The sequence below is a fragment of the Drosophila persimilis genome, unplaced genomic scaffold (assembly GCF_003286085.1).
Source record: "Drosophila persimilis strain 14011-0111.01,24,50 unplaced genomic scaffold, DperRS2 tig00000856-arrow-arrow-pilon, whole genome shotgun sequence".
Classification (NCBI taxonomy): domain Eukaryota; kingdom Metazoa; phylum Arthropoda; class Insecta; order Diptera; family Drosophilidae; genus Drosophila; species Drosophila persimilis.
This window is the reverse complement of record NW_020825362.1, coordinates 292,233-317,399: the sequence shown is the minus strand read 5'-3', so window position 1 is coordinate 317,399 and position 25,167 is coordinate 292,233. Positions and strand designations below refer to the sequence as shown.

Here is a 25,167-nt window from a genome sequence, read left to right as displayed (position 1 = left end):
GTCCTGCCCCATGGCATGCCTCTCTCGTCGGTCGTTGCTCGTGTCCTCTCCCCCTCCGCGTGTGCGTGTGCTGTGAACGTAAATAAACCTCAACATTCGATGGTTCAACATCCACGATTTACATGTGAGTACTACAAGAAATTGCAGTCCAATTGAAGAAATCGAACTCAAGTCATGATGAAATAAATCCTTCATTGCTCATTGATTGACCTTCCTTCCCACCACAAGCGCTGCCTACTTATGAGCGCATTCCGCATATACTAGTACATATGTACATGTTCATGTGTATATGGAGGGGCAACAGTAACATTCCTCAATAACTTTGGCCCTGCCATTGATTATTCAATGTGGATGTTATAAACACGAAACTTTAGTGTGGAGCGTGTCCAAGTGGTATTGAAAAAACATTCTGTCAGGATCTATCTCCATTGGAGATGCACTCTCTCCCATGGCGCGTCAGAAAGAGGGTCGTCAATGCTGTGTTTGTTGAACGAAGTTGCATCCAACGGATTTTGTTTTAGATTTTTTGTAAATATTCATTGCCATCAGAATTCCAGAGTAATAAATGGTTTCAAAATTACAATTTGCATAAAAGGGGTAGAAATTCTCCACTAGGCGCACTAGGTTCAAAGCCAACCATCTGTTTGCTAGTGTTGTAAATGATCACCCGTGCGTACATCAGTGCTGTAAAGTCTCCCCGTCTTGGGATTTTCGAAAGGCGTTAGGACATTTTTCGACACGATAAAGAAAAACAAAGTTAATTTTACGCCCGCTGTTAGTCATAAAAAAAGGAAAGTTGAACTGAAGCGTCAACAACATGGAAGTCATCCTCACGATTCTCTTCTTCACCGTCTTCTGGGCCGCTGTGGGTCTGATGGGACCTAGTCTGGTGTCCAAGGCGCATCAACAAGATCTGGTGCGCTGCATCTTCCTGCTGGCGGCGGTCTGTTGCTGGCTCTTCTGGCTCTGCTGCTATTTGGCGCAACTGAATCCGCTGATTGGACCCAAGCTAACCCAGGAAACCGTTCGACTCATTGCCAAAGCCTGGAACCATCCCCTCAAGGAGGGATGACAATATACCGAAACATTGTTAATCTCTTGATGACGTTCGACAGTCGACTCCAGCTAAAGATGATGCTGTCACTCCTCACACTACGGAACTTACACCGAAATACAATCTGCTAACGAATTTCGCTAACCTATTTTTGTACTTTTTACGCACAGAAGTTAAATATAGTACTTGTCTGTTGATAGCTATAATGTACGATGGCGTCATGGCAGCCCAGCCCGCCCTTCTGGATGGGGGAGAGCAGAGAGGAGCAGCAGCCGACCCTGTCCGCGTCCTGCAGTTGCCTCAATCTGGAGCACAACACAACATTGAACAGAGAGTGCACTTGCACCCACGGCCGCCATGCGGAGGACGACTTAATCAATGAAAATTCAGTGAGCGTGAGCGTTAGAGCCAGTGTCAGTGTGGAGGGGTATTGGGTGGGTATTAGGTCGGGGGATGCCCATAGATTCTTTGCTGTGCCTTTGCGTTCGACAGCACCAAAAACGTGAATGCGGAACTCTATTGATTTTGCAATAAAAATGCGCGCGCATGGCGCTGCTCTGCTCTGAGATTTTTGTGCCCCCCCAAACCGGAGAGCAGGCTCCAAAGCTAACATGTGCCACACGACCCCCGAACGAAGTGCCATCTCGTGGGGCACGCGACGGTGGCGGCATGTTGTCGGCGGTCAGTGAGGCGCCAGAGAGCGGAGCGGAGCAGAGCCGAGTGCATTCTCCATTCGCCAATCCGAAATCACTCGCAGCGCGAACTCTGTGCAGAGCAAAGCCAGAGCCTTGGGCCCAGTCTGAAAATTGTCACGAGCCCCAAGCACGGCAGCTGCTAGCTGCTGGTCGCCAATCAAGCGAAAAATAATTACCAAAAATACTAGAAAAAAAGACCAATAAATAAATCTAGCAATCAGAAATCAGCAAATGGATCCAACAGCTCAAAGAGAACGACAGCTTTGAAGAGGGAGCGGCGAAGGCGACGGAGAGATATCCTGACCAGGCAAAGCACGTGATGCAATTGGGTTCCGTATGGGGCAAAATTTTGTAAAGTGAAAGCAAATAAAAATCGATCGAAAAGTGTCACTCCATCTGGAACATCAAAAACGTGCGCGCAGCCCGTGTAACTTGCAGATTCGAATCCCACGTCCCCCCCGCAAAAAGCAAAAAGCATACGCAAACGAGTGGGCCAGCGTTATATAACACACAGAGGCACAGGCACAGGCACAGGCTCAGGCTCAAGCTCTTCACCCTCCCACGCAAAACTGCTTGCTCAATCGATAGACTGCCCTGCCTGCTTCACTGCCTCACTGCCTGCCAATCCAAGACGATGTGTGCTCCTAATTAGATTACAGCCCAGGGATTAACCAGCAGAACCTAGAACAGAGGAGAACAGAACACCTGCCGTTTGCCACCAGTTTAACGCAAGTCCGCAAACACACAGCCGCACGAAATGGGCAAAAAAAAGGTGGCCGAAGAGGATCTGGTTGTGCCGCCACAGGACACCAGGATCTGTGGCACCATCTGCATCTGCCAGATGACACTGGTGCTCAGTTCAGTGGCCCTAGTCTACCTCACGGTGGCCATATACATGCCGTCCACGCGTGCCTTCAAGAGCGGCATCGACCCAACCCCCGTGATGTGCACCACCACGCGGGCCCTGAATAAGGACAACTGCGAGTGGGGCAGCTGCGGGGAGTGGTGCCTGAGCAAGACGTCAGGTGCTTGCATCCAGATCTATGTGAATCTACGCAGCAACGGCTCCAATCTCATCTTCCAGAACTGCACGAACTCGGCGAACAAGACGTGCTACGGCATCGACCAGGACCGGGCGGACAAGGCGCGCTGCATCAACGATGAGTGCAAGAACCTCACAGGCACTTTCAACTGCACCGCCGGCCAGTGCCTGAACATCACGGACGCCTTCGAGTGCATCTTCCACAACAGCGATGCCCCGGTCAAGTGCTCTGGTCGTCGCGGCAAGATCAACTGCATGGACATCAGCGGGCTGTATTCGTGCAGCCGCGGGACCTGTCGCAAGATCCGCACACCCTACAACTGCGACCGCCGGTGCGTGGACATCCCGACCAGGAACAAGAACGTTGTGGTGCTCAGCGGGGACAAGGTCTATCTGTCGCAGTGCCAGAACGCCATCAATGCCGAGACCCTGGAGGAGGTGTGGAACGAGTCCAGCGAGAATGTGGCCATGACTTCGTGCTACTTCATCAAGAACACCTCGGATCGCGTGGACGCGGTGGACTGCATCAACGGGTCGACGCTGGAGCACAATATGCTCAGTGATCTGACCAATTTCACATATCTGAGCCACCTGCACGTCTCGGTGGCCACGCCCGTGCCGGAGATAGCACCGCCCGATGTCGATCTGACCATCTCCAATGAGTCCAAGCTCATGATTAATCTCGAGGGGTGCGTCAACACCCTCATGGACGAGTGCAAGGAGTTCCTCAAGGACTTTGGACGCGACGGCAGCGATCATAACGCTCGCGCACGCTTTCCGTGCTTTTACTCGCCCGGCAAGAAGGACATTGTGGTGGCCCGGTTCGACCTGGAGGTCACCTATCGCCAGTTTGTGTTCGCCTCGGTGGTGCCATCGGTGCTCTTTGTCGTCTCCTGCTCCATCCTGCTGATGTGCCAGAAGACCGTCTACGTGGGCGACGATGCCAAGATGCGATTCAAGGGCTGCGTCGACACCGAGACCATCCTGAACAAGAACAACGTCGGAGCACCCACCAACGGCGACATGGGCGGGGGCGGTGGCGATGAGGTTATGGCCCTATGAGATCCGTCACGTAAGCAATCCCAGTACTATTGAAAGGAACCCAAAACGGTATTCCAGATAACCACTGAGTATTTTCTGTCGACTTTCCGTCTTACAGCCGCCTTTGCCATTGCCCACATGTGAGAGGTTCGACTACCAATGGGTGTCCAGGTCTCTGGAACGATATATGTATTTCTCAGTTGTCCAACTCCCTAGATCCTCCAGATAGAACAACAGACTTTAGAGCAGAGCAAAACAGAAGGCCCCATATGAACATAGGATATAGACATATAGTAGTTATAGCCTCTCCCTTGGTCCTGTTTTTAGCACCCGACAGTCACAGCCCCTGAACATCATTAAAGCTGTATCTCCCATTAATATTCGAACTTTCTCTTGTTTTCTGCAGGCATTCCTCTGCTCCAGGAAGACAGTCCGATACATCAGACTGGGGTCTTCGCTTTGCAATAATTGGAGTTGGCCAAAACAGCGACTACCAGAAGAAGAGCACAATCGAGCAACTTGAAATTCTTTGTAATCCTTCCATTGAACTTTTAACAAACGACCACAACCACACAGCCACACCCACAGCCACAGCCACACCCACACCAACCCAAAGGCTTGCAAGGACACTGCTGAGCTAACAGCAGAAAACCCAAATACTTGAAACAGAAACTGAAACACTACGAGGCAAGGAGAAGGCGCGTGAAATTCTCAAGATACGACGATCGACTCGACTCGATCGATCGATCGATCAAAAGACAATATTAGTATAATTTTTTGCATTAATTCGTTATTAATTGAGTTATTTGTATTTTCATCGGATTAGGGCCAGAGGCTTAGGATAGGTGATGTAGGTAGAAACAGGGGGACAGATAGACAGACGTCAGAGCGAGGATTGATTCAATATTTATTGTTAATTATGCAGCTAAGTTTTTTCTAGGGAATAAACGCACACACCCAAACACACACAACACACATGCACAGGGACACAAGAACACACACCCACACACAGACACCAGGAGCAGAAGCAGAAGCTGAAGCAGCAGAGGAAGAAGAAGGAGGAACAGAATACGAAGGAGGCCAGAGACATTTCAGAATTGGTCCAACAAACAAACAGCTTAAGAGGAAGACTAGGAGGGATGCGTGATCAAAAACAAAATCTATAATCTATAAAAAAAAGAATTATCGGAACGACAAAAACTATTCAAAGTCGAAGACGAAAACGAAAACGAAGACGAAGCAAAAGTTAACCCTAAACCAAAAGCAGAAAAAGAAAAAGAAACCTAAAACCGAAAACCGAAAACAGAATAATAATAAAATAAATTTAGATAACTTAATCAATATACAAGAAGAAGGAACGGAACCGCCGCCTTCTCTCCCCCGCCCCAAAAGGAGGTTCCAATTAGATTTAAACGAAAAAACGAAGACACCTTTTTCCTTTTCGGCTCTACAAAAATAAGGCAAATAGGAAAAGAGCAGAGCGAGAGACATCGATAGACGAGATATAGAGACGTAAGCTAACCCACATTCACAGTAGAAAGGAGAAGGCAGAAGCGGGTACGCGGGGAAGGGATAAAGAGACAAGGAGATAGAGATAAAGAAAGAGTGTAGAATTGTTAGCGGTGTTCATTTTAAAAGCTTTTACTGATCCTAAAATCTAAGAAATCACACGAAACCACACACAGAACACGCACAACACAGAGAGCACAGAGAATCAGAATGAAGAAGAGCTCCACCCTGACAACGACAACGTCGATGCCGACGAGTCCCACGCTCTCGGCACAGACGCTCTCCGCCAGCAAGATTAGCCTGAACAGCAGCAGCAGCAGATCGGGCTCGGTGGCGGGATCGATACGCTCCTCCTGCCAGTCACCGGTTAGGCCGGGCCGCGGCTGCGTGGACGCCATCAAGGCCAAGCGCGAGGAGATCGAAATCGACACACTACTCGAGAAGGCGAAGTTCTATACCTCCGTGTGCCTTGGTAAGATAAAACACAATCCCCTATATGTACATATGCACATTCCCTATTCACGTCTGATGGATGGTTCTTTCTTTCTGTCTTCCAGGTACAACTGCCATTTTGTCGGTGTTCACATTCCTCTTCCTGATACCCTTCGTAGTGGATCCCGCCATCTCAACGATCATTGCCGACTACGATCCAGTGCCCGTGACCTGCATTGTGATCGATCACATCTATGCGGAGGGCATCAAGAACTGCAGCTGGAGCTCCTGTCGCGAGGGCTGCACCTCATCACTCACCAAGTAAGTGAGAAGAGTAGACCTATTGTAATCCAATCGATTCTGATTCCATATCGATTCCATGTACCAGGTGCCATCAGTTGTTTGTCAACTATACGCGCATCCCGTACAGCGACTGGGAGCGAAATCCCCGGGACCTGGACACCGTCAACTGGGATGTTAGCTATACAAAGTTTCTGATTAACTCCGAGGGCTGCGGGTACCCGCCCACGACCAACTGCAGCGTCTTTGCCAGGCAGTATGGGTAAGCTTTCAGTTGGATTAAGTAAATGAGTTTATACGCAATTAAATGGTAACATTTCTTTCGATTTGATGGTAGCTTCTCTCATATTGGGGAGCCGTTCCCCTGCTACTACAGCCGTGCCTATCCAGAGGTGGTTATCGGCCGCTACTCGTGGGAGAACAATCTGTACCATCTGATCCTATCGCTGATCATACCGAATGTGCTCTTCGCCATCTCCATCGGGGTGCTGAGCTACTGGTACTGCCCCTGCTGCGAGAAGGCCTGCAATAAGTCCTCGCGGGTCTACGCCGAGAAGTTCCCAACCAAGGAAGAGTGAGTTCAATTCCAACAAACAACCAACCAAGCAACCACCAGACGCTGCATCTGCATCTCCTGTCCAGCATCTTGTTTTCATTCATACATATGTTTGCGATTCGACTTCTGTATACTGTATACTGTCGTACTGTAGTAGAAACCACACACTACACTCCTTCATTGTGCCTTGTACGAAGATACTACATATTGTCAAAGATCGTGCTGTATGCTGTATGCCGTATGCTGTATGCTCTATGCTGTACTCTTCTCTCTCCTACGTTTATGAATGTAAATTATACTTTTGTTAAGCTATTGGCCTAAACCATAAGTTGAATCATACCCAAAAATCAGAAATTGTAATGTACTGATTGTAACTTTTGTATATTTTCTGTTTTTTTACATCTCAAACCCTCCCAACCCGCCAATCCCCAGCCTGTAATTCATGGGTTCTTTCGTTCTTCTTCTCTTTATTACTTCTATATTACTTACAGGATCGTTAACTGCATGAAATGTAATACGGAAAAGTCGTTGTCCTTGAATGTATTTTGAAATATGAGATCTGATCGTTGATCTTTGATTGTTGATTGTTAATACCCCCCCAAATGTATTGTGATAGGTTAAGTGCGATGAAATGCTGAAATCAAAAAGTTATATGTACATGCATATATATCTCTGGCACCCAGTTATCGCTTGTCGTAGACCCACAACAGCAACCATAATTAACCAAAGAGAAACCCCGAACCGAATTAACGTTACTCTGAAGTGTCCTTAGCAATTACTGCATTTCCCCCAATTGTAGACTTAGTCCTTAGCACCTCTCAAGGAGCCCTCTCCACACACACACACACACACACATATACACACACACAGAGCACAAAAGCCCGATCAAATTGAAAGGAATTTCGTAATCTGTATACCACATACATACATACATATGTATATCAAATATATTCACTCAAAATACACTCGTGTATTTTTGTAGTCTGTAGCTTTAACTTTACAAAAAACAAACAAAACAAAAAATGAATTTACATGAGGTTTCTTTCAGGTTAACCCACACGCCCCCAGCATATACCTTTTTTTCTATTTACTAATTCTTAAACTATTACATGCCTATATATATACTCGTACTCGTATACATATCGAATATTTCTCCTATTTAATTAAACTGATATTACGCATAAGAAGAGACGGCATCAGCCAGGCCTTTTTTGTGCATGCTTTTCGTTTGAACCGCTTTTGATTATAGAAAATATTTGTATTGTATGGCATGATCCGATCCCCGTATATATATATGTATACAGAACATATACTCTTACTATATTTATCGCTTATACTATCACTAAACCAAACTCTGACTAGAATTGATTAAGAACTTTGTTTCAACCCGATGTTCCAATTCTAGCAAACTTCTGTGTCACAGTGACGAAGATGATGATATGGAATACTAGCAAAAATACAAATTAGCTAAAGCTAAAGCTAAAGCCCCTAAACAAATAGCGAACTCAACTTTGTAGTCTGTATCACAAACACACCCACACACACACACACACATAGCTTATATTAAATAGATATAAAAACATACAATACATATATGAATCGATCGATAGAGAAATTCCATTTACCATCTGCCAACTCACAAATCGGACGATATACATACATACATACATACATACATATATATGAAGTACTCGTACAAAAAATAATAATTATAAATTGCCAGCGGAGCATCGTCGGAGGAAGGAAGGAAGGATAGCGATAGCGATACCGATAACGATAACGATAACCTTTTCCACTTGCATATATGTATAAATATATATTTTATTCGAAACTTTTGCGCTCTACAATTCACATCCCATCTTAGCCATCAAGCCATGCAATAATACTTTATTCGTACTATATAGAAGAAGATCCTTGTTTCAAAATACTGTACTGCACTGTACTGTCCTGTATAACTTTAGAACTTTGGCTTTTGGTGTGGACGATGCTCCGCTCTATGATTGCTCGACTCTCGACTTCGATTTACAGAATGATAATACCAAATACCAATTAAAGAATCGCTTGTTTTCAACAAATTGTGATAGTAGTCATAAAAATATTAAGTAAATTCGTAAAAACTAACTAAAAATGATAATGAAAACAAAACATGGCAAACGAAAACGAAGATGAAGAGAAAAAGAAAAACCAAACCAAACCAATCAAACCAATTGTTAGGGAACCGAGTCCGAGTCCGCTAAGATGAAGGTTCGTAGAGAAGATGTTGGCATGATAGATGATAGATTTATCACAAGATACTCGTACAAGATACAATCCAAGAGTTCAAGCAGAAGAACCAAATTTCTCACTCCAAAAAGTACACACATACACACTCTCAAACATTTTTGAAATAGTTTTAAAAACTCTTATGTAAAAACGAACATCTAATGAATTATAGCAATACATACATACATATATATGTATATATACATAGATATATATATATATACATATACATATAGCTTAGCAGAACCGATAAAACGCACGTTGCTTATGAGAATTTTTTTAAATCATACAAAACAAAAAACAAAACCAAAAAAAACCAAAAACTAAACAAAAGCAGAAGAACAACCAAAACAAATTTGAATGCAAAATGATTAAAAATTTTTTACTTAACGTGTCTTTATCAATAAACAAATTAAACCAGCTAACGGCCTATTTAATAAATAATTACACACACAAAAAAAAAACAAGAAGCAAAACGCTTTAAAAAAAACCAAAAACGTGGAGAAATGCTAAATGAGAAATGTTTTCTTTTCGAATGTGGTGGAAAGAGAGAGAGAGAGTGAGAGAGAAAGGAGAGAATAGAGGAAGGATAAATAAGGCCAGAGACAGAGCTCAAGAGCTCTCCCTCTCCCCGGCGCAGGCGTCGTGGCAGGACCTGGAACCATTTGTTGAGCTGTCTCCATCCCTGCTGCCCCAGTCCTAGTCCCAGTCCACACCGCACCATCCCGTTGTGGCTTTCACTTTCGCTTTCCTTTCGAAAAAAAGTAAAAGTGCGCAGTGTCCTCCTGCAGCCCTGGCGTGCCCTGCCTCCGCGCCGCTCCGGGAGACTCTGTCGGGATCCAGAGTCAGGATTTCAGTTTCGTACGAGCACGCACAAGGAGCGGACGTGGAAGGATCTGCGCTCCGTCTGTGGCCCCATCCCCCCCCTAAAGACAAATCATCTTCGGGTCGCGGTCAAAGTGAAGCCAGTGGAAAAGAAACCCCACAAAAAGTCCCCAAAAACAACACTCCATCCATCCATCCAACCACACACACATCTCATCCCAATCCTCGTCCAGTTTCAAGTAAACTTCAAAAGCTTCACACAAAAATAGAACAACATACACAACCCCCCCCCCCCCCTCCACACCACCAGCCCACCACCACTCCACCAGTCCAACGCCAAGCAACCAAAAACCCATCCAAACACCAGCCAGGCCCCAGTCCAGAAAAACCAAACGAGAATCACCTTGAAAAGTAGGGTAGGTAGTGTCCCGGTAGTGTCCCACGCGGAAAGTGGGCCACCAAAATCAACAAGTCGTAAATTAGCAGACAATCTAGAGGAAGCGCATTAGCCAGACCCACTGCCAGAAAACAGGGACCCAGCTCCGCAGAATGGCGCGACGCAAGAACAAGCCGCGCCTCATTCCCGAGCAGGACAAGCGCATCTGTCGTGCCATTTGCCTCTGCCAGCTGACGATGGTGCTCTCCTGCGTGTCCATCGTCTATCTCAGCGTGGCCATCTATTCGCCGTCCATGAAGTAAGACACAGAGAGCTCTCCCCACCCGGTTGTAGGGTCTATCTTTAACCGATGACTCAATCTTAATCCCTTGCAGGGCCTTCAAGTCCGGCTTCGAGTTGGATCCGGTCATGTGCCAGACCGTCGACCGTCAGATGCCCAACAACTGCCCCTGGGCATCGTGCGGCGAATGGTGTCTGACCCGGACCAGTGGCTTCTGTCCTCAGATACACTCTGTGGTCCGTCGGAATGGCACGGACATCCAGCTGAACAACTGCACGCGGGTGACCAACACCTCCTGTGCCATGGTAAGTAGTGCTCAAAAGTAGTTCCCACGCAGGCAGCACTCAGCCGAAGACGTCATCGTCTTGGACACACACTGAGAGAGTGGGAGGGTGACTCACTTGTGGCCACACTTGTGACCTCACTTGCGGTGGCTCCTGCGACGATGTGGAGGCATTTCGAGTATTTGGCCCTCGGCTTTAATGGACAACTGGCGCCTCGAATGACTTTTACGATCATTGAATGGGCCCCCATTAAGTTTCTATCTGTTTTCGTGTCTGTTCTTCGTCCCCAGATTGACATGAGTCGCCTGAACAAATTCAACTGCAACAACGGCACCGCCTGCAATAACATTCGCGGTGTATTCAACTGCTCCAATGGCAAGTAGAGAGACACGACACACACAGACACATCCAACAAGCATCTACTCTACTCCTTAGGTCACTGCAAGAACATGTCCGAGTTCTTTCTGTGCCATCACAAGGCCGATGGGCCCACGATAAACTCTGCCAAGGACAACACCAAGCTGAATGGGTTCTTCGAGTGCCACGGCGTTCACTGCACGAAGATCAAGAAGCCCTTCGATTGCGATCGCTACTGCTCCAAGATAACCACGACCAAAGTCAACGTGCTCATAATGCATGTGAGTGGGGGATCCCTGATCACCGATCACCCTCTACATACGAGTATACCCTATGCTGATGGCTTGCCTTTCCTTTTAGGAGGATAATCTCATAGCAGCGGACTGCGAGAATGCGGTAGCATTTAATCAGGCACGTGGCTCGGAGCACGGCGTGCGCATCGATCCCATTGAAATTTGGAAGGAGGACGATGGCAACCTGTTGACCAACTGCGCCACAGTCACCCGCGAGTCCGAGCATCGCATCAGGTGAGTGCACACGCTCCCTCATCCTTGAATTGTAGTCGAAACTAAAGCTTTCCTCTTTGCGACAGTGCCACAGACTGCCTGAATGGCACCCTCCTAGAGCACGATACGCTGCCAGCTCCCTTCATGAACTTCACCCAGTTCTGGGCCATCTATGAGAACAGCACCAGGGCCGTGGATCCCGAGCAGCGATACCTGCCGAACCAGGCAAATCTAACCATTTACAACTGGAAGAAACTGTACATCAACCTCGAGGGCTGCGTGAATACGCTCCGGGGCGAGTGCAAGGACTTTGTGGCTCGCTATGGCAACGATGGGGACAACAACACCGCCCAGTCACGCTATCAGTGCTACTACAACAAGGTGGGTCCCGCCCCCTCCACTGTCTGTGTAAGCTGATACTGGAGCTCAGGGTTTTGCTTTCCTCATTGCAGGATGCGAACGTGGAGTTTGTGGTGGCACGCTACGATCTGGATAAGGTGTACAGGGAGTTGGTGGTCTCGCTGATTGTGCCCATCGTGCTGTTTGTGGTCTCCTCCATCTCCCTCTGCATCATCACCAAGTCCGTCAAGGTGGGCGACGATGCCAAGATGCGCTGCGTCTGCGCCGGCGATGAGTCGGACGATGATGTGTTTGCCGCAGGACCAGCGGGCAAGCAACCCGAGCAAATGTACGACACGGATGACGATGTGGTGGACCTGGAGCACCAGGCAGTGGGCGGCCAGGAGCTGGAGGACATTGGAGTTCTGCCGCTCGACAGCCACGAGATGATTGGCAGCACCAAGTCGCTGATACCACTCAGCCCCACTGGGGACTCAAACACGAGTGAGCAGAACTTTGACGAGGACCAAGAGAAGGCAGCCAAGTGCGATGTGCCCGAGAAGCCGCTGGTTATACTCTAAGGATGGACATCGATGGGAACTGCATCCATGCTTGGATCCGCATAGAAAACAGCACCAAAACTTAATGGGGGAACTGAAGATTCGATTAGATTATATTCGGCGCATTTATACAACGTCTGTAGGAACCCAAACAGAACAGAACAGAACAGAATGGGACGGGAACGGACCTTGGCTTTTCTCGGATACATACAGATACATATACATAGAGGAAACGCACATGTACTTGTACTTATATATATATATAGATCCAAACGGATCGAAGGAACAAGAGCTTTATTTACCTGACAACTCCCCCCACTAAGAAAAATACCACTTAAAACCGAAGCTCGCAAATGGATCCGGTGCGGTGCCAGTAGTTGTGGCCTTAGAGGAGCGACATCTAAAAGACACGAATGGAATTTAAATGTACACCACGACCCACCAACCCGACATCTGCTGTACCAGTCAGGAACCAGGAACCAGGGACTAGGAACAGATCTAGTAGCTCCCATTTGCGGGCGGAACTGTTTACTTTATGAGAAAGCCAGAACAGACCAAGGAGGGAAATCTTCCCCAGACTTTTCTTTAACTAGCTAACTAGTTTCGATTTGATTGCCTAAATATATACACTCTGGGGAGTACGTACGCGTAGATACATATACTATTATATAGCAAATAGCTAATAAAAAGCAATTTGAAATCCTATACAAAATGAAAATTGCTCTTACCTTGAGCTCCTCCTGGCGGCGGAAGGAGTCAGCCATCATCTGGCGACGCATCTGCTCGGAGATGACAGCCTCGCGGCCCGGTGGGCCCTCGCCCAACTGATTGAGCTTGACCACCACCTAAATGGAGATTGGTTAAGATAATGGGTCTATGACGATGACCAGGGACGCCTCACCTTGGTCTTGTCATTGTTGCCCAAGTAGTCCTTGAGTAGCTTTCCCATGAATATCTGCCGGCCGGCGAACCAGAGCTGAGCCTTGGATGGCTCGATGACCTCCTTGGAGGCCTGAGTACCACTCAGATCCTCGGTGTTGGTGAACTCCATGCGTATGGTGTCGTGCGGTGGCAGCTGCATGGGGTACACGATGGTCACGGCACCACGCAGCAGATTGATTGCCTCCTGAACCGCCTTCAGGGACAGAGTCTTTGAGGACTTGGCCAGGTTCTGTGGGGTAACGGATCAGATTCCAGTTATATCGGAATGGAGCCACTAAAAATGATGCTGTTAGATGTTACCTTATCTATCATGGCCTTAGCTTCGGTTATGGTATTGGCCAGGACCTTGCCCATGGCCTCGTTGGGCTGCTGCCCGTTGCGGCGCAACATCGGATCCTTGTTGAAGGTGAACCCTCCGGAAGGGATGCACTTGTCCGCCCAGATATCCTTAAGCTTGAGCTCCTCGATCTGATCGTCGTTGAGGCCAATCATTTCACTGGGCAGCATGGTGCCGTGCTCGGCCAGCTCCTCAATTTCCATGCAAACGCGCTGCACCTTTAGCTGACCGTTGTAGATGGCCACCAGATCACGAATAACCGAGTCGGTCTTCTCGCCCACGTTAGTCTCGTACAGAAAGAGCGTTTCGTCGCCGCGTTTCACTTTTAAGACAACCATTTTTAGAGAGGAAATATTTATTCACACAAATAATAAAATTTGTTGTAAGTAAGTACAGCCGGCTTCTGACCCGATCAATCGATGAATGTCACAAATATATATGTAGATATATCCATGTCTGGAGATGACAGTTGTTGCAAAGGCAAACAAGTCGGTTGCTATGCCCCAGCTCCCTGGTGACGTGTTCCACAAACACACAAACAACAACAAAAACAAGGCCAAGGGTGGCGGTTGGGGTAAACATCGATCTTTCTCACATTTCTCACATTTATTTTCGTGTCTTTCGCGGTCGAGCTATTGCACAATGCGTTTTGTTTGAGTCTCCTTCTGCCACAATAAATAATATATTCTAACTTATGGTAAACACCTGTCTGTCCTCCGTGCATCTGTTCGATTGGGTCGTGTCGGGCCGGGTAAAGTGCAGTAAAGTACAAGTAGCCTAGGGGTAATTAATATTATTTACAAGGATGTCATGCCGCTTTCCCGGATGCAATAGCCTCTCTGCTAGGCCTTCAAGTGTTTGGGTGTCTATTGGGGGAAGGGGAAATCGTTACCAAGATCCAAAAAATACAGCCCCAAATATGTGCGTACAAATTAGATAGACAGTCGAGCATCGGGGCCGAGCTGCTCCGGGGAACTGAATGTGACTGATGCCGCCTTGAGGGCTCTTCATTGCCGGGTTATCTCAGCACTCGTCGGAAGTTTTCCATCTCGTATATGCTGTTTGATAATCTGCAAAGAAGAAGTCCAGTACCATTAGATTGGATGGATCAGGCAACGTTTGCTAAGCTTGGACGCACCTGCCGAAGGCATTGAAGAGAGCAACAATCTCCGGACGCGATAGTCTGAAGATGGGATCCGCCTCGATGTGCGGCCTGTCCCACAGACCGCTCTCAGTGGCCAGATTGAGCTTCTCCGAGTAGAGGATCTTGAGGGCAGTGCCCAGGCCCTGGGTCTGCAGCTTGCCCCACAGCTTGCACTTGTCGCATCCCACACAGCTCATGATTCTGGATATGTTGCGAAACTTCTCTTTGTAGTCGCTCTTGAACTTGATCGAGGCGATGCCGCTGCTGAACAGAGCATTCTCATCGAAGTGCGACTGGAAGGATCTGTGCATTTTTGATTAGTAATGTCCCAGAACAGAATCTCCGGAAGAGTATTCATGTACTCACTCTATGACGCTGAGAAGGTCATTGATGGCCAGCTTCACCTCGTCATCCTCCTCGGCAATGCCCGTGTAGTAATCCTCGCGACGCAGATAGGGCGCTGCCTTGGCCAGGGCCCGCAGCTCCACCAGGTAAATGAAGTACAGATTTCGCAGCCAGTGTGGACCCTCGCCGCCAGTTGTCTCTGGGCTGAAACGACGCTTGAACTCCTGGGCATTGGGCCCCCAGATGCCCTGCGGATCCAGGAAATCTTTCGATTCGGACAGAAGGTACTTGGAGCACAGGTGGATGTTGATGCTGGAGTGCAGTCCCGAGATGATGCGGTAGAAGGCGCGCTGCTCCAGGCACACATTCCGCAGATCCAAGTGCGGGACATAGTTGGAGAACTTGTTTGCCGTCTCGTTGTTGCCACCAAAGCAATTCTCCAGGTAGATGCTCTTCCAGATGCGGTGGGCTGACTCTCCCCGGTAGCCGGTGTACCGCTCCGGATTGAGCAGCAGATCGACATACTGCGAGCCCTCCTCGTGGTCATCGACTATGCAGAAATCCTCTTCAGCCTCGTCATGTTTCGCCCACAGCTCGAATTCCCGGTGCGCCTGATCACTGATGCTCGTGTCCAGGAAACCCAGGGCGCTGTCAAAGTCCTCGGCATCCGAGCAGCCGTTGGCCGATTGTGCCTCGCGTGAATACTGAAAAAAAAAATCAAAGATGAGGAGGAAGTCAGTCAACAGGTAAACCATTTGGCAACTGTGCAAACAGAAGCAGTTCCAATTGTGCTCCGATTGTAAGTGAGGTGTGATGGAGAACAAAAGGTAAACAACATTGAACTGCAATCAAAAAGGGGGCGGATGAATGGGCAGGGCAGCAAGAACACGTCAGCAATGCTACCAAAATATGACCACATCATTGTGCGCGAAGATTTACGCCCTTGAGACAATGGGAGATTACGTGGAATGTGGAATGTGTATAAATCACTTGCCAACCTATTGAGCGTTGCAGATAGTGAGGGAGGGAGGGGAGTGTCGTACTCCAACTTCAACAAAAAGAACGACTGCTCTCTGATAAGACGCGCAGATTGATAGCGCGCGCTCTCTCTTTCCGGCGGGGAATTCAGGGTAAACGCCCATCTCTATCTTACCTTGAATGCGGCAGCTTTCTCTTTGTGTTCACCCTTGTCCTTGATGCCCTGTGGTATGGCCTGCTCCTCGCAATTCTCCACTTGACAGAAGCGTATAGCACAGCGACTGTCGTCTGGCCAAAAAGGGCATTCCTGTCTGAGGTTCACCTTGTAGAACCTGAAGAAGTTCTTCACGAGCAGCGACTGGAGGCGGGGAAAGATCTTCATGTTGTTGAAGTGATCCACAGTGTCGACATCGCAGCTGCAATCGTTGATGGACCCCTCCAACTTTGTGTGTGGGAAATGAGAAAGTTTCATGCCTGAGTGAAGCGAAGCGGCTGCGGCCTGTCACTTACCTCGCAGAAGCAGTTTTTGTTCGTTTCGGTCTCGTCAAGGGCGGCAAAGTAGCCGCCCGTGGGATCTGCCCAGTACAGGATCACCAGGAGCGCCAGGAGCGAGGCCCACAGATTGCGCTGCACTTGTCGTGTACCTCTCGCAGACATTTTTCCTATTGTTTTTATCGCTGCTGCTGTTTCTACTGTTGCGTGCAACCTGTTCTTCTTCTGTTCGCCGACGAAGCGCAAGTGATTCCCCGAATGGAAATGCGCAATGCCGTCAGAGTCGAGTATTCAGAGATTTTGTTGCTTTTGTTGTTGTCAATTTCACAAATCTGGCGAATATTTACGTATCAACATTTTTGGATTTAATTTTACTTGACTTTGATTGTTTTTGGTATTTTTGGCACTTGAGTGGTTGGGGCACGAATATGAATATTTTGATATACTGTAAATATACTGACGAATTATTTGAATTCAAGTTGCATCATATTCCTCGTTTTGGGTATTCCGTGGAATATAACTAGCTAACTAAGACCTGAGGGTCTGAACTCATAATTTTATCCGATTATTACATCAATTTCCTACAAGACTAGTTAACTTTAGGTTCTCATCTGTTTGGATTGTTTATAAAATAAGGTTTAAGCAAAACCGGTCAACAACAATTTCCACTAAATGAATTTCCTTACATAGTAACTACACGCTAACTACACATTTCCCACATTTGAACTAAATTTTCATGTAATTAACAAAGGCGACACATGAAGCAGAAAGGTACAAGTTTCAAAAACTGTAGCCCATGGAAGCGCCAGTGTGAAAAACCTCCGTTATCCACTTTTTGGACATGCCTTTATAGCCGCCATTAAAAAAATTGAGATTTTGATGGCAAACGATAACGAATTCGATTCTGATCACTAATTAGTGTTCGATGTAGCCTGGACATGGCTCTAGGTGGCACTTCTACACGGTTTCAACATTGGTGCATAGGACAAGAGGGTGAGGTCCATGGCGCGTCTTAAAATATACTGGAAAATACTAGAAAAACTATGAAAAGTAAAAAAATTGAGAGGTGTGTAAGCTAGACGTGGCGGCAAGAAAATTAGTGTGACCGCGGATATCTGGTTAAGATATACCGCCCGACCCTCAGAAATATACCAAAACATACCGGCTCATTTTAAAATATACCGTAAATATACTGACGAATTCAAGTTCCTTTATACTTTGATATTCCGTGGAATATTACGAACTAGATAGAAATCTCAGCCCTGCCCACATAATTTTATCCTCGTGATGAGTAAATTTTCTACAAGATTAACTAGTTTTACGATACCCGATTCATACCGATTTGAAAATCGCAATTGTGGTGGCAGTGCTTCGGTAAGGTGGCAGTTCCTCGAAATTTAAATCATCGCAGTGTTGCCAGACCGCTGTAAAAAGAGCGAATAGCTAAATCATCGTAGTGCTGCCAGACCGCTGTAAAAAGAGCGCATGCATCCGTTGTATTTGAATTTTAGTTCGAATTTTGATTTTGCAATACTTACAGTAAATTATTTTCTATGTTGATTTCTACTTCGATTTTTGTGAGCTGCGAAGAATTCAATTTAAGAATGGATTTGGAGTTTAATGAAAACACACAAAAATATTGATATTTTGCATGAATTTCATTTCACAATTGTATCTGAACCAAACGAAACGAAACAAAACTGAACAACTCGTGTTGTATTATGGAATGAAAGCATTTCCACTCCATTGTGTATTGTAATGTCTATTTTGACATGTGTATGTATGTTTGAATCTTTCTTGTTTTACATTTTGATAAGGTTTATCACATATCTGCTTATGATCTATGGCTATTATGGCTATTGGATTTAGCTGGAGAGAGTGCTATAACTCACGAAAGGAACTCTAAAAATTATGTTTGACTAGGGAATGTATTATGGAGGCTCTTGAACATTTCAACACTTTAAAATAAACAAATAATTTCTAGGTACAAGGAGCGGGCGGAATCGGATATATCTTTACTTCATATCTAATAAAGCCTATCAACAGCAAGGGAGGTTATATTTAATCAATACAATTGTAGTTGCAATAAACGTACTTACGAAATAAATTCACTTTTTTTAAGTTAAAGGGAATTTTGAAGTGAAATTCTTTGGACCTTAGCTTTGAAACACGATCATAAATGACTTTCGCTGATCAAATTGCACGATATGATTGAATTGTCAATCAATTGATTGCTAAATGTGAATATTGCTGTTGGTTTCCATTCTTCAATATTGATGCTGTTAATTAATTACCTCAAATATTGATTCCCTCTATTCTTCGACGCTGAATGCATCTTTTGTTCCCATGACAAACCGAACCCTTGCAAGGCCTTGCACCCGTCGACGGCACCCTGTCTAAAACTTACAAGGGTTCCGTTCCTCCTTGATATGCAAATTGAGGAAACTCGGTCAGATCTCAGGCCAGTACCAGTGCCAGCAACTCCACAAGATCATCATCGTACATCGCCCCGCGGGGGGTAGATTGCTGTCGATGCTGGCGGGTAGGGTCAGGCTCCGGTTCGGGGTCGGGGGTCGGGTGTCGGGATCGGGGCCGGGTCGGAGCTCGGATCAGGGCAGGCCTCTTGATTATTTAAGCATAAATTGTGTCTTGTATTTTACGAAATAAATACTGTAACCACAAGAAAAGGCGTCTATGATTTGGTTTTTAAGTTTGAATTAGTTTTAGGAAATCTTTAGCAATAAATTGCTTTTTATCTCAGCTCAGTTTTTACTCTCATGAGTTTCCACGACTAAAAAACATCAAGAGTAAACCAATACTAATACTGCTGCACTGCTCCAAATTCAAAGATCATATTGTCTAAGATCGTCTTTCTATTATACCTCAAGCATCAAGCGTCGAGCGTCTCCCATTCTTAGCTATCTCCAGTTCCTTTGCCTCCTCTCATTCTTCCTCGAATTTCGCCCAAGACATCGACTAAAAGTTCTCACGGAAAAAGTGAAATTACAACAACGGGATGACTTAAGCAAAAAAACAACAAAAAAAAGATGAACCTCACACAAGCCGCATCAAAAACGGGGAAAAATCTTTAAAAAAAATGTACCGAACGAAGCAGCAAAAGGGTTTAATCATTTTTTTTTTAAATAGGACGATTAATGTAGAAAAAACGCAGACACAAAAACATGTGTGGCCAGGGGACAGGGCGATCCGGCGACCCTCGGCATTGTTCAAATTGAAAAGGAATCATCACGGACTCGGGCGATCAAATTTGCATACGCAGGACGAAGGACGAACCACCACCACCAACGACAGCGACAGCGACAGCGGCAGCGTCTCCTTATCTATTTGCCTTCGGTTCTTCCAGGTATAAAATACTCCTCTCTCACACACACGCACGCACGGAATGATAAATTCTTTTTTTTCCTCTAGACTTTTTTTTAGGAAGTTTTTTCACTTTTTTTTACCACTTTCAATTTTTTTTATGCAGCGTTTTATTCAAATTGCGATCCGAGACTGTCGTGTGAAGTTTCGTCTTGAGAAGATTTTGCCCCGAAACGAAGGATGCGCGCCAGAGCCTGGGAACATCCGCGATCGAAGGACAACGAAAGAGCCTGTTCAGAGACTGTTCATTTGCCTAGACATTTGATTACCTTACCTTACCCGATTGTTGGCGTGGCAGACGGCAAGGATATGTTGTTTACTAGGTGCCATTACTAGGATGGGAATTGTTGTCTTTTATCTCAAGATACCTACATATCTCAGAGGCTTAGATTCGGTAATTTAAGAGATACAAGTATTCGACTTTCAATTGGAAGCTTTGAAGTTTCTTTTGTGACTGCTTTATTTTGTCTACAAACTATAATTCGAAATCATTTTCCCACTGAACCACAAATCCCCTTCTTATCGGATTACGCAGTTTTCCCAGGCGGTATGCAAATGAGAGCATCTGCATTGCCTACTTAGTTGCTCATTAGAGATTCGCGCACTCATAATTGCATTCTACAATGTTTGACAACAGAGAAACGTCAACAGCTCTTCCATCCAGAGCCAGAGCCAAACCCAGGCCGAAGCCCGAACCCAAGCCAAGATCAAGATGCAGATCAGTATTCTGAAGGGCTGCAGGGCTGTGACTTGCGAAAATGTGCTGTAAATTAGCATACGAGTGTGTGTGCAACATCTTGTTGCACTTGAAATTTGCATAACTAAGTCCCGGGCAGAATGCAAATGCGCAAAAATGATGATTGGGTAACGATCCTTCCCCGCGGCTCGGTTCGGGAATCGCAATTGCTAATCCGATAAGTAGGCACACTCCGGGGGGTGCAATTTCTTTCTTGTTCCTTTTTTTGGCAAGGGCAGCGGTAGGGGATTGCTAGTGTCTAATAAAAATGTCTTCAAAATGGTTAACCCCCGATCTTAAGTGGCAATTTGGGCGACCAATCGACACGAATCCCAGGCCATCCTTCTTTATGGGCCACACACGGACACACAAAAGAGTGGCCAGGTAGGCCCACTCACACTAACACTCGAACAGGTGATGGATTGGACGGTCATAAGAGAAAGAGAGAGCACAAAACAGGTGATGGTCATAAGAGTCGGACGGAAGAGCCAGGTAGATTGTGGATAGTTTCTCTTTAAACTTTTGGGCTCTCTTTGCCTGTCTTTTCCACACTTTCTCCAGCTGTGGCCGCGGCTCGGATCGGATCGGATCGGACGCGGGGCCTGGGCCTGGCCTTGGCGGCCTGCTTGAGCGCCAAGCTCGGCTTCTTATGGCTTACCAGCGATGAGAACCTTGAGCGCTGGTCAGATCGTTTCTGGCTTTCGCAAGGTGCAGTCGTCGCCTCTCATTCCAGTCCACAACTAAGAAGCAACGGTTGCCGTGGATCGTACGATCCTCCTTCTGTTCTAATTTTAAAACATTGTGAGTGATATACGAGTATGTGTGTGTGTTTTTTTTTGTGTGCCTTGATGTGGACTTTTGCGTGTGGTGCAGCAGGTGCGGTGCAGGTGGGAGTGTGTCTTGTGCCGGATTCCAAGTGCATTCCAAGGTGACGGCATCTGCATATGGACTGTCTCCTGGCTGCCAGCTCACAGTTACATATGTACATATGCGTATACCGTTATGGTACGTTCGGAAAGAAAGAAGCGGAGAGAGAGAGAGGCAGCCAGCAGTAGCAGTAGAAGTCGCTTAACTTGTTCGTGAACCGACGAGCCTTAGGCGAAGAGTGGTTCCTCTTCCTCTTTGATGTGGTCTTCTACTACTACTTCATCTCCTCCTTCATCTTCTGGTGCCTTTCTTCGTTATCTCCTGCTTCTTCTGTGGCTGGCTAGTACTTGGTATTTATGTGCCTTGTCTTTTTTTTGTAACTTTTATGGAAGTGCTAAAAACGAAAGAGACCAACGAAAAAATCGCTTTGCAAATTGAAAAGCAGCTCCGAATCAACTACGATAGATGGACAGGCGTGCCTACATACACACATGCGTACATACATGTGCAAATTAAACAACTGCGGTAGCGGATTGTGTTTTTAAAAAGTTTTTATTTTACTTCGAACTTCACTGATATAGATTTAAGTAGAGGGTCACAAAGGAATTCCGGGCCAAGGGATTGCGCGATCTTAATATTTAGCTAGACTTTGCGGTGTCGCTGCTGGATCAAGACTGATTTGAACTTTCTGATCTTTGCATCGTTGATCCCTTTCGGGAATCGTTTTTCTATAAACATTTCAATTGATTTCGCCATCCCGAGTATTAGATTTCGTCATCCAAAGAGAGAACTGTAAAAGGCCTAAAGTGCAGGATCTGCAGAAAGCCGGGAGTGAGATTGTTTATGAGAAGCCGGGTGTGGGCAAACATTGGTTTTCCATTTAGGCGAGTGTCAAAGAATGGGATTGCGGCGGGGGCGCTTGAGATTGTACATCTTAGAAATCAATTAGGCGGAGGCCCAAGATTGAAATTGTTTTCGTTTTGGAAAACCAAAGATTGTTTACAACTCGTATAAGAGCTCAATGGAATTGGGTACGTTAACTCCCCCCATTCTTAAATGTTTCGTCCCGATACATTTTGAAGTTCTGATAGAGCTCTAATTTCTTCTGACAGTATTTGAATGTTGCTTTCCACTATTTCTTCTGACGGTATTCTTATTGATTTAATAAGTACAAATTTGGTTAATTTATAGCAGAAGTAAAATAACATTAACAATATCAAAATGATTAAAAATAATGTTGTTAATGGTAAGGCCGTATTACCTAATGTTATAAGGGGATTTAAAATATTAACATTATCAAAAGAAAATTGCTTATCATTTGATTGTATATAATCAACTAATTCAAAATCGCTATATCTATGATGCGATATATATTTTAGAATTTTACCCTTATCATTTATGTGGCTTATATTATTTATTACAATTGTGTTGTTGAATATAAGGAGATACGATCCTAACAAAGTAGTATTGTCTACGATATTTTTGCCTGAAACTAATATGGCACCATCCTGAATGATGTCTATTTCTTTGTTTTTTTTCCCTTTTTTTAGTGCAGTTGGCTTTAAAGCCATTAAGTAAATTGGTGAAACAGGTACTCTTTAAATTTATTTGTGCGTAATTGTTAAAAGTTTCACTTTTAAAATTATTCATTAAATAGTATTTCTCCTTACATTCACAAACTTTTTCACTTATAACTAACATTCCATCATTTTGTGAGATGGCTCTTGCATGGTAAAACTTGCAAATATCTTTAATTTGAGGATATTTTATGTAAATGATTATTAAATCTGCATTTCGAATTATTTTAACCGTTGCAATGTCCAACAGATCAGACAGTTCAACATTATGTTTTTCATGCTTATAAATGTCCTCTATTTCGTTTTTATTTAAAATTTTTGTATTGAAAATGTTTACTTTTAAGAGGGTTATGGTATCAACTAAATTTAGTAGGTCAAAAGTTATTAATTTTAAACGATGCTTTCTCAGTATCGTTTCTTCATTGAAGATGACATTCTTTAATGAATTTGATAGCAATTCAATTTCTTTGAAAAATTTGGAATTTATTACAAATTGTTTATTATTATTTTCAGTTAATTCATTTACTTTATTTTGTATTTTCAAAAAGTCGTCATGATCAGGGCTGCCTGCTATCCATTTCCAAATGGTACCTAATTCATTTATTCCCCTTTCTTTCCGTTTTGGAACTAATTCTGAAATCATTAATTTTAATAGACTTAAGTCCATTGATATTTCCCACTCATCGTCTGAATTAATTGATTTGTTGACATATTTGGATTCTTTATCAATTATCTCTCTATAAAAACTCAAATTAGTAATATGGAAAAGTTCAGCGTATGTTTCATAAGTGTAAACGTCTCTGTCGTCTTTGAGCAATAGATAGTCACTATGCGTATAGTCAATTACTTCCGCAGTCGTCAATATAACAAAAGTCAGTATTAGTATATTCGCATACATTTTGAAATATCCGGTAGGGGTCGTCCTTCTTAGTTTGGCAGATCTTCGAACGGGTCTTCCTTCTTAAATTTCTTTGCTCAGCTGGGTCTTCTGGGGGTCTTCCTTCTTTGGCTTCGCTGATCGTTTCACTTTCTTTGTATTTTGGTTTTGTCGGTTTTGTTGGTTTTGTTTTTTTAAAAACTTTGGGTTTCTTTGGTTTTTTTTGTATTTACGAATTGCCTTGATTAGCTTTTTGTTTTATTTGTATTTTGCGTTGTATTTGTATTTGTATTTGTATTTGTATTTGTATTTGTATTTGTATTTGTTTTTGCACACCCTAAGCTCCGGTTTGTTTCCTTTTTATCTCACTTTTTTTTATCTATATCACACAGTCACTCCGCGTTTTTAATTTTGAAGGATTTATTCCATTAATTAATTGTCCTTCGGGTTTCGGCACGACGCAACACTTTTATCATTCGGTGCTTTTTAGACAACGTCGCCCCACGTTGGGCGCCAATTAAACAACTGCGGTAGCGGATTGTGTTTTTAAAAAGTTTTTATTTTACTTCGAACTTCACTGATATAGATTTAAGTAGAGGGTCACAAAGGAATTCCGGGCCAAGGGATTGCGCGATCTTAATATTTAGCTAGACTTTGCGGTGTCGCTGCTGGATCAAGACTGATTTGAACTTTCTGATCTTTGCATCGTTGATCCCTTTCGGGAATCGTTTTTCTATAAACATTTCAATTGATTTCGCCATCCCGAGTATTAGATTTCGTCATCCAAAGAGAGAACTGTAAAAGGCCTAAAGTGCAGGATCTGCAGAAAGCCGGGAGTGAGATTGTTTATGAGAAGCCGGGTGTGGGCAAACATTGGTTTTCCATTTAGGCGAGTGTCAAAGAATGGGATTGCGGCGGGGGCGCTTGAGATTGTACATCTTAGAAATCAATTAGGCGGAGGCCCAAGATTGAAATTGTTTTCGTTTTGGAAAACCAAAGATTGTTTACAACTCGTATAAGAGCTCAATGGAATTGGGTACGTTAACTTGCAT

General features: G+C 45.0%; 6 protein-coding genes across 11 annotated transcripts; 4 read left to right on the top strand and 2 right to left on the bottom strand.

The window, feature by feature from the left end:
• The first annotated feature begins 751 nt into the window (after positions 1–751).
• On the top strand, positions 752–1,260 carry LOC6601893 (V-type proton ATPase subunit e). The gene has a single exon (XM_002026906.2). It carries the CDS (start codon positions 818–820, stop codon positions 1,070–1,072), a length of 255 nt encoding a protein of 84 aa, XP_002026942.1. The 5' UTR covers positions 752–817; the 3' UTR covers positions 1,073–1,260.
• Positions 1,261–1,587: 327 nt separating this feature from the next.
• LOC6601892 lies at positions 1,588–4,905 on the top strand. Of its 4 annotated transcripts, XR_003409208.1 has the most exons (3): positions 1,588–3,863; positions 3,951–4,003; positions 4,239–4,905. XR_003409208.1 is itself a non-coding variant. In XM_026993586.1 (2 exons), exon 1 carries the CDS (start codon positions 2,507–2,509, stop codon positions 3,851–3,853), a length of 1,347 nt encoding a protein of 448 aa, XP_026849387.1. In that variant the 5' UTR covers positions 1,588–2,506; the 3' UTR covers positions 3,854–3,863; positions 4,239–4,905. The 4 variants fall into 4 exon arrangements, 2 of the variants coding, with proteins under 2 accessions (XP_026849387.1, XP_026849386.1); XR_003409207.1 differs by having other exon boundaries at positions 1,588–4,003; XM_026993586.1 differs by lacking the exon at positions 3,951–4,003.
• Positions 4,906–5,114: 209 nt separating this feature from the next.
• Positions 5,115–9,208, top strand: LOC6601891 (protein tipE). Of its 2 annotated transcripts, none has more exons than XM_026993588.1 (5): positions 5,115–5,813; positions 5,899–6,094; positions 6,162–6,335; positions 6,411–6,647; positions 8,035–9,208. In XM_026993588.1, exons 1-5 carry the CDS (start codon positions 5,552–5,554, stop codon positions 8,078–8,080), a joined length of 915 nt encoding a protein of 304 aa, XP_026849389.1. In that variant the 5' UTR covers positions 5,115–5,551; the 3' UTR covers positions 8,081–9,208. The 2 variants fall into 2 exon arrangements, with proteins under 2 accessions (XP_026849389.1, XP_026849388.1); XM_026993587.1 differs by lacking the exon at positions 8,035–9,208 and adding an exon at positions 7,121–7,178.
• Positions 9,209–9,374: 166 nt separating this feature from the next.
• LOC6601890 lies at positions 9,375–12,526 on the top strand. Its single transcript, XM_026993583.1, has 7 exons — positions 9,375–10,411; positions 10,488–10,698; positions 10,968–11,052; positions 11,113–11,315; positions 11,395–11,561; positions 11,627–11,921; positions 11,993–12,526. Exons 1-7 carry the CDS (start codon positions 10,266–10,268, stop codon positions 12,458–12,460), a joined length of 1,575 nt encoding a protein of 524 aa, XP_026849384.1. The 5' UTR covers positions 9,375–10,265; the 3' UTR covers positions 12,461–12,526.
• Positions 12,527–12,824: 298 nt separating this feature from the next.
• On the bottom strand, positions 12,825–14,056 carry LOC6601888 (cilia- and flagella-associated protein 298). The gene is made up of 4 exons (XM_002026901.1): positions 13,682–14,056; positions 13,341–13,610; positions 13,168–13,284; positions 12,825–12,839 (listed from the first exon to the last, which is right to left on the bottom strand). Exons 1-4 carry the CDS (start codon positions 14,054–14,056, stop codon positions 12,825–12,827), a joined length of 777 nt encoding a protein of 258 aa, XP_002026937.1.
• Positions 14,057–14,287: 231 nt separating this feature from the next.
• On the bottom strand, positions 14,288–18,121 carry LOC6601887 (ero1-like protein). 2 transcript variants are annotated; one of them, XR_003409205.1, is made up of 7 exons: positions 18,016–18,121; positions 16,696–17,122; positions 16,361–16,627; positions 15,229–15,911; positions 14,857–15,165; positions 14,648–14,788; positions 14,288–14,584 (listed from the first exon to the last, which is right to left on the bottom strand). XR_003409205.1 is itself a non-coding variant. In XM_002026900.2 (6 exons), exons 2-6 carry the CDS (start codon positions 16,840–16,842, stop codon positions 14,737–14,739), a joined length of 1,458 nt encoding a protein of 485 aa, XP_002026936.2. In that variant the 5' UTR covers positions 16,843–17,122; positions 18,016–18,121; the 3' UTR covers positions 14,288–14,736. The 2 variants fall into 2 exon arrangements, 1 of the variants encoding a protein (XP_002026936.2); XM_002026900.2 differs by having other exon boundaries at positions 14,288–14,788.
• Positions 18,122–25,167: the final 7,046 nt, after the last annotated feature.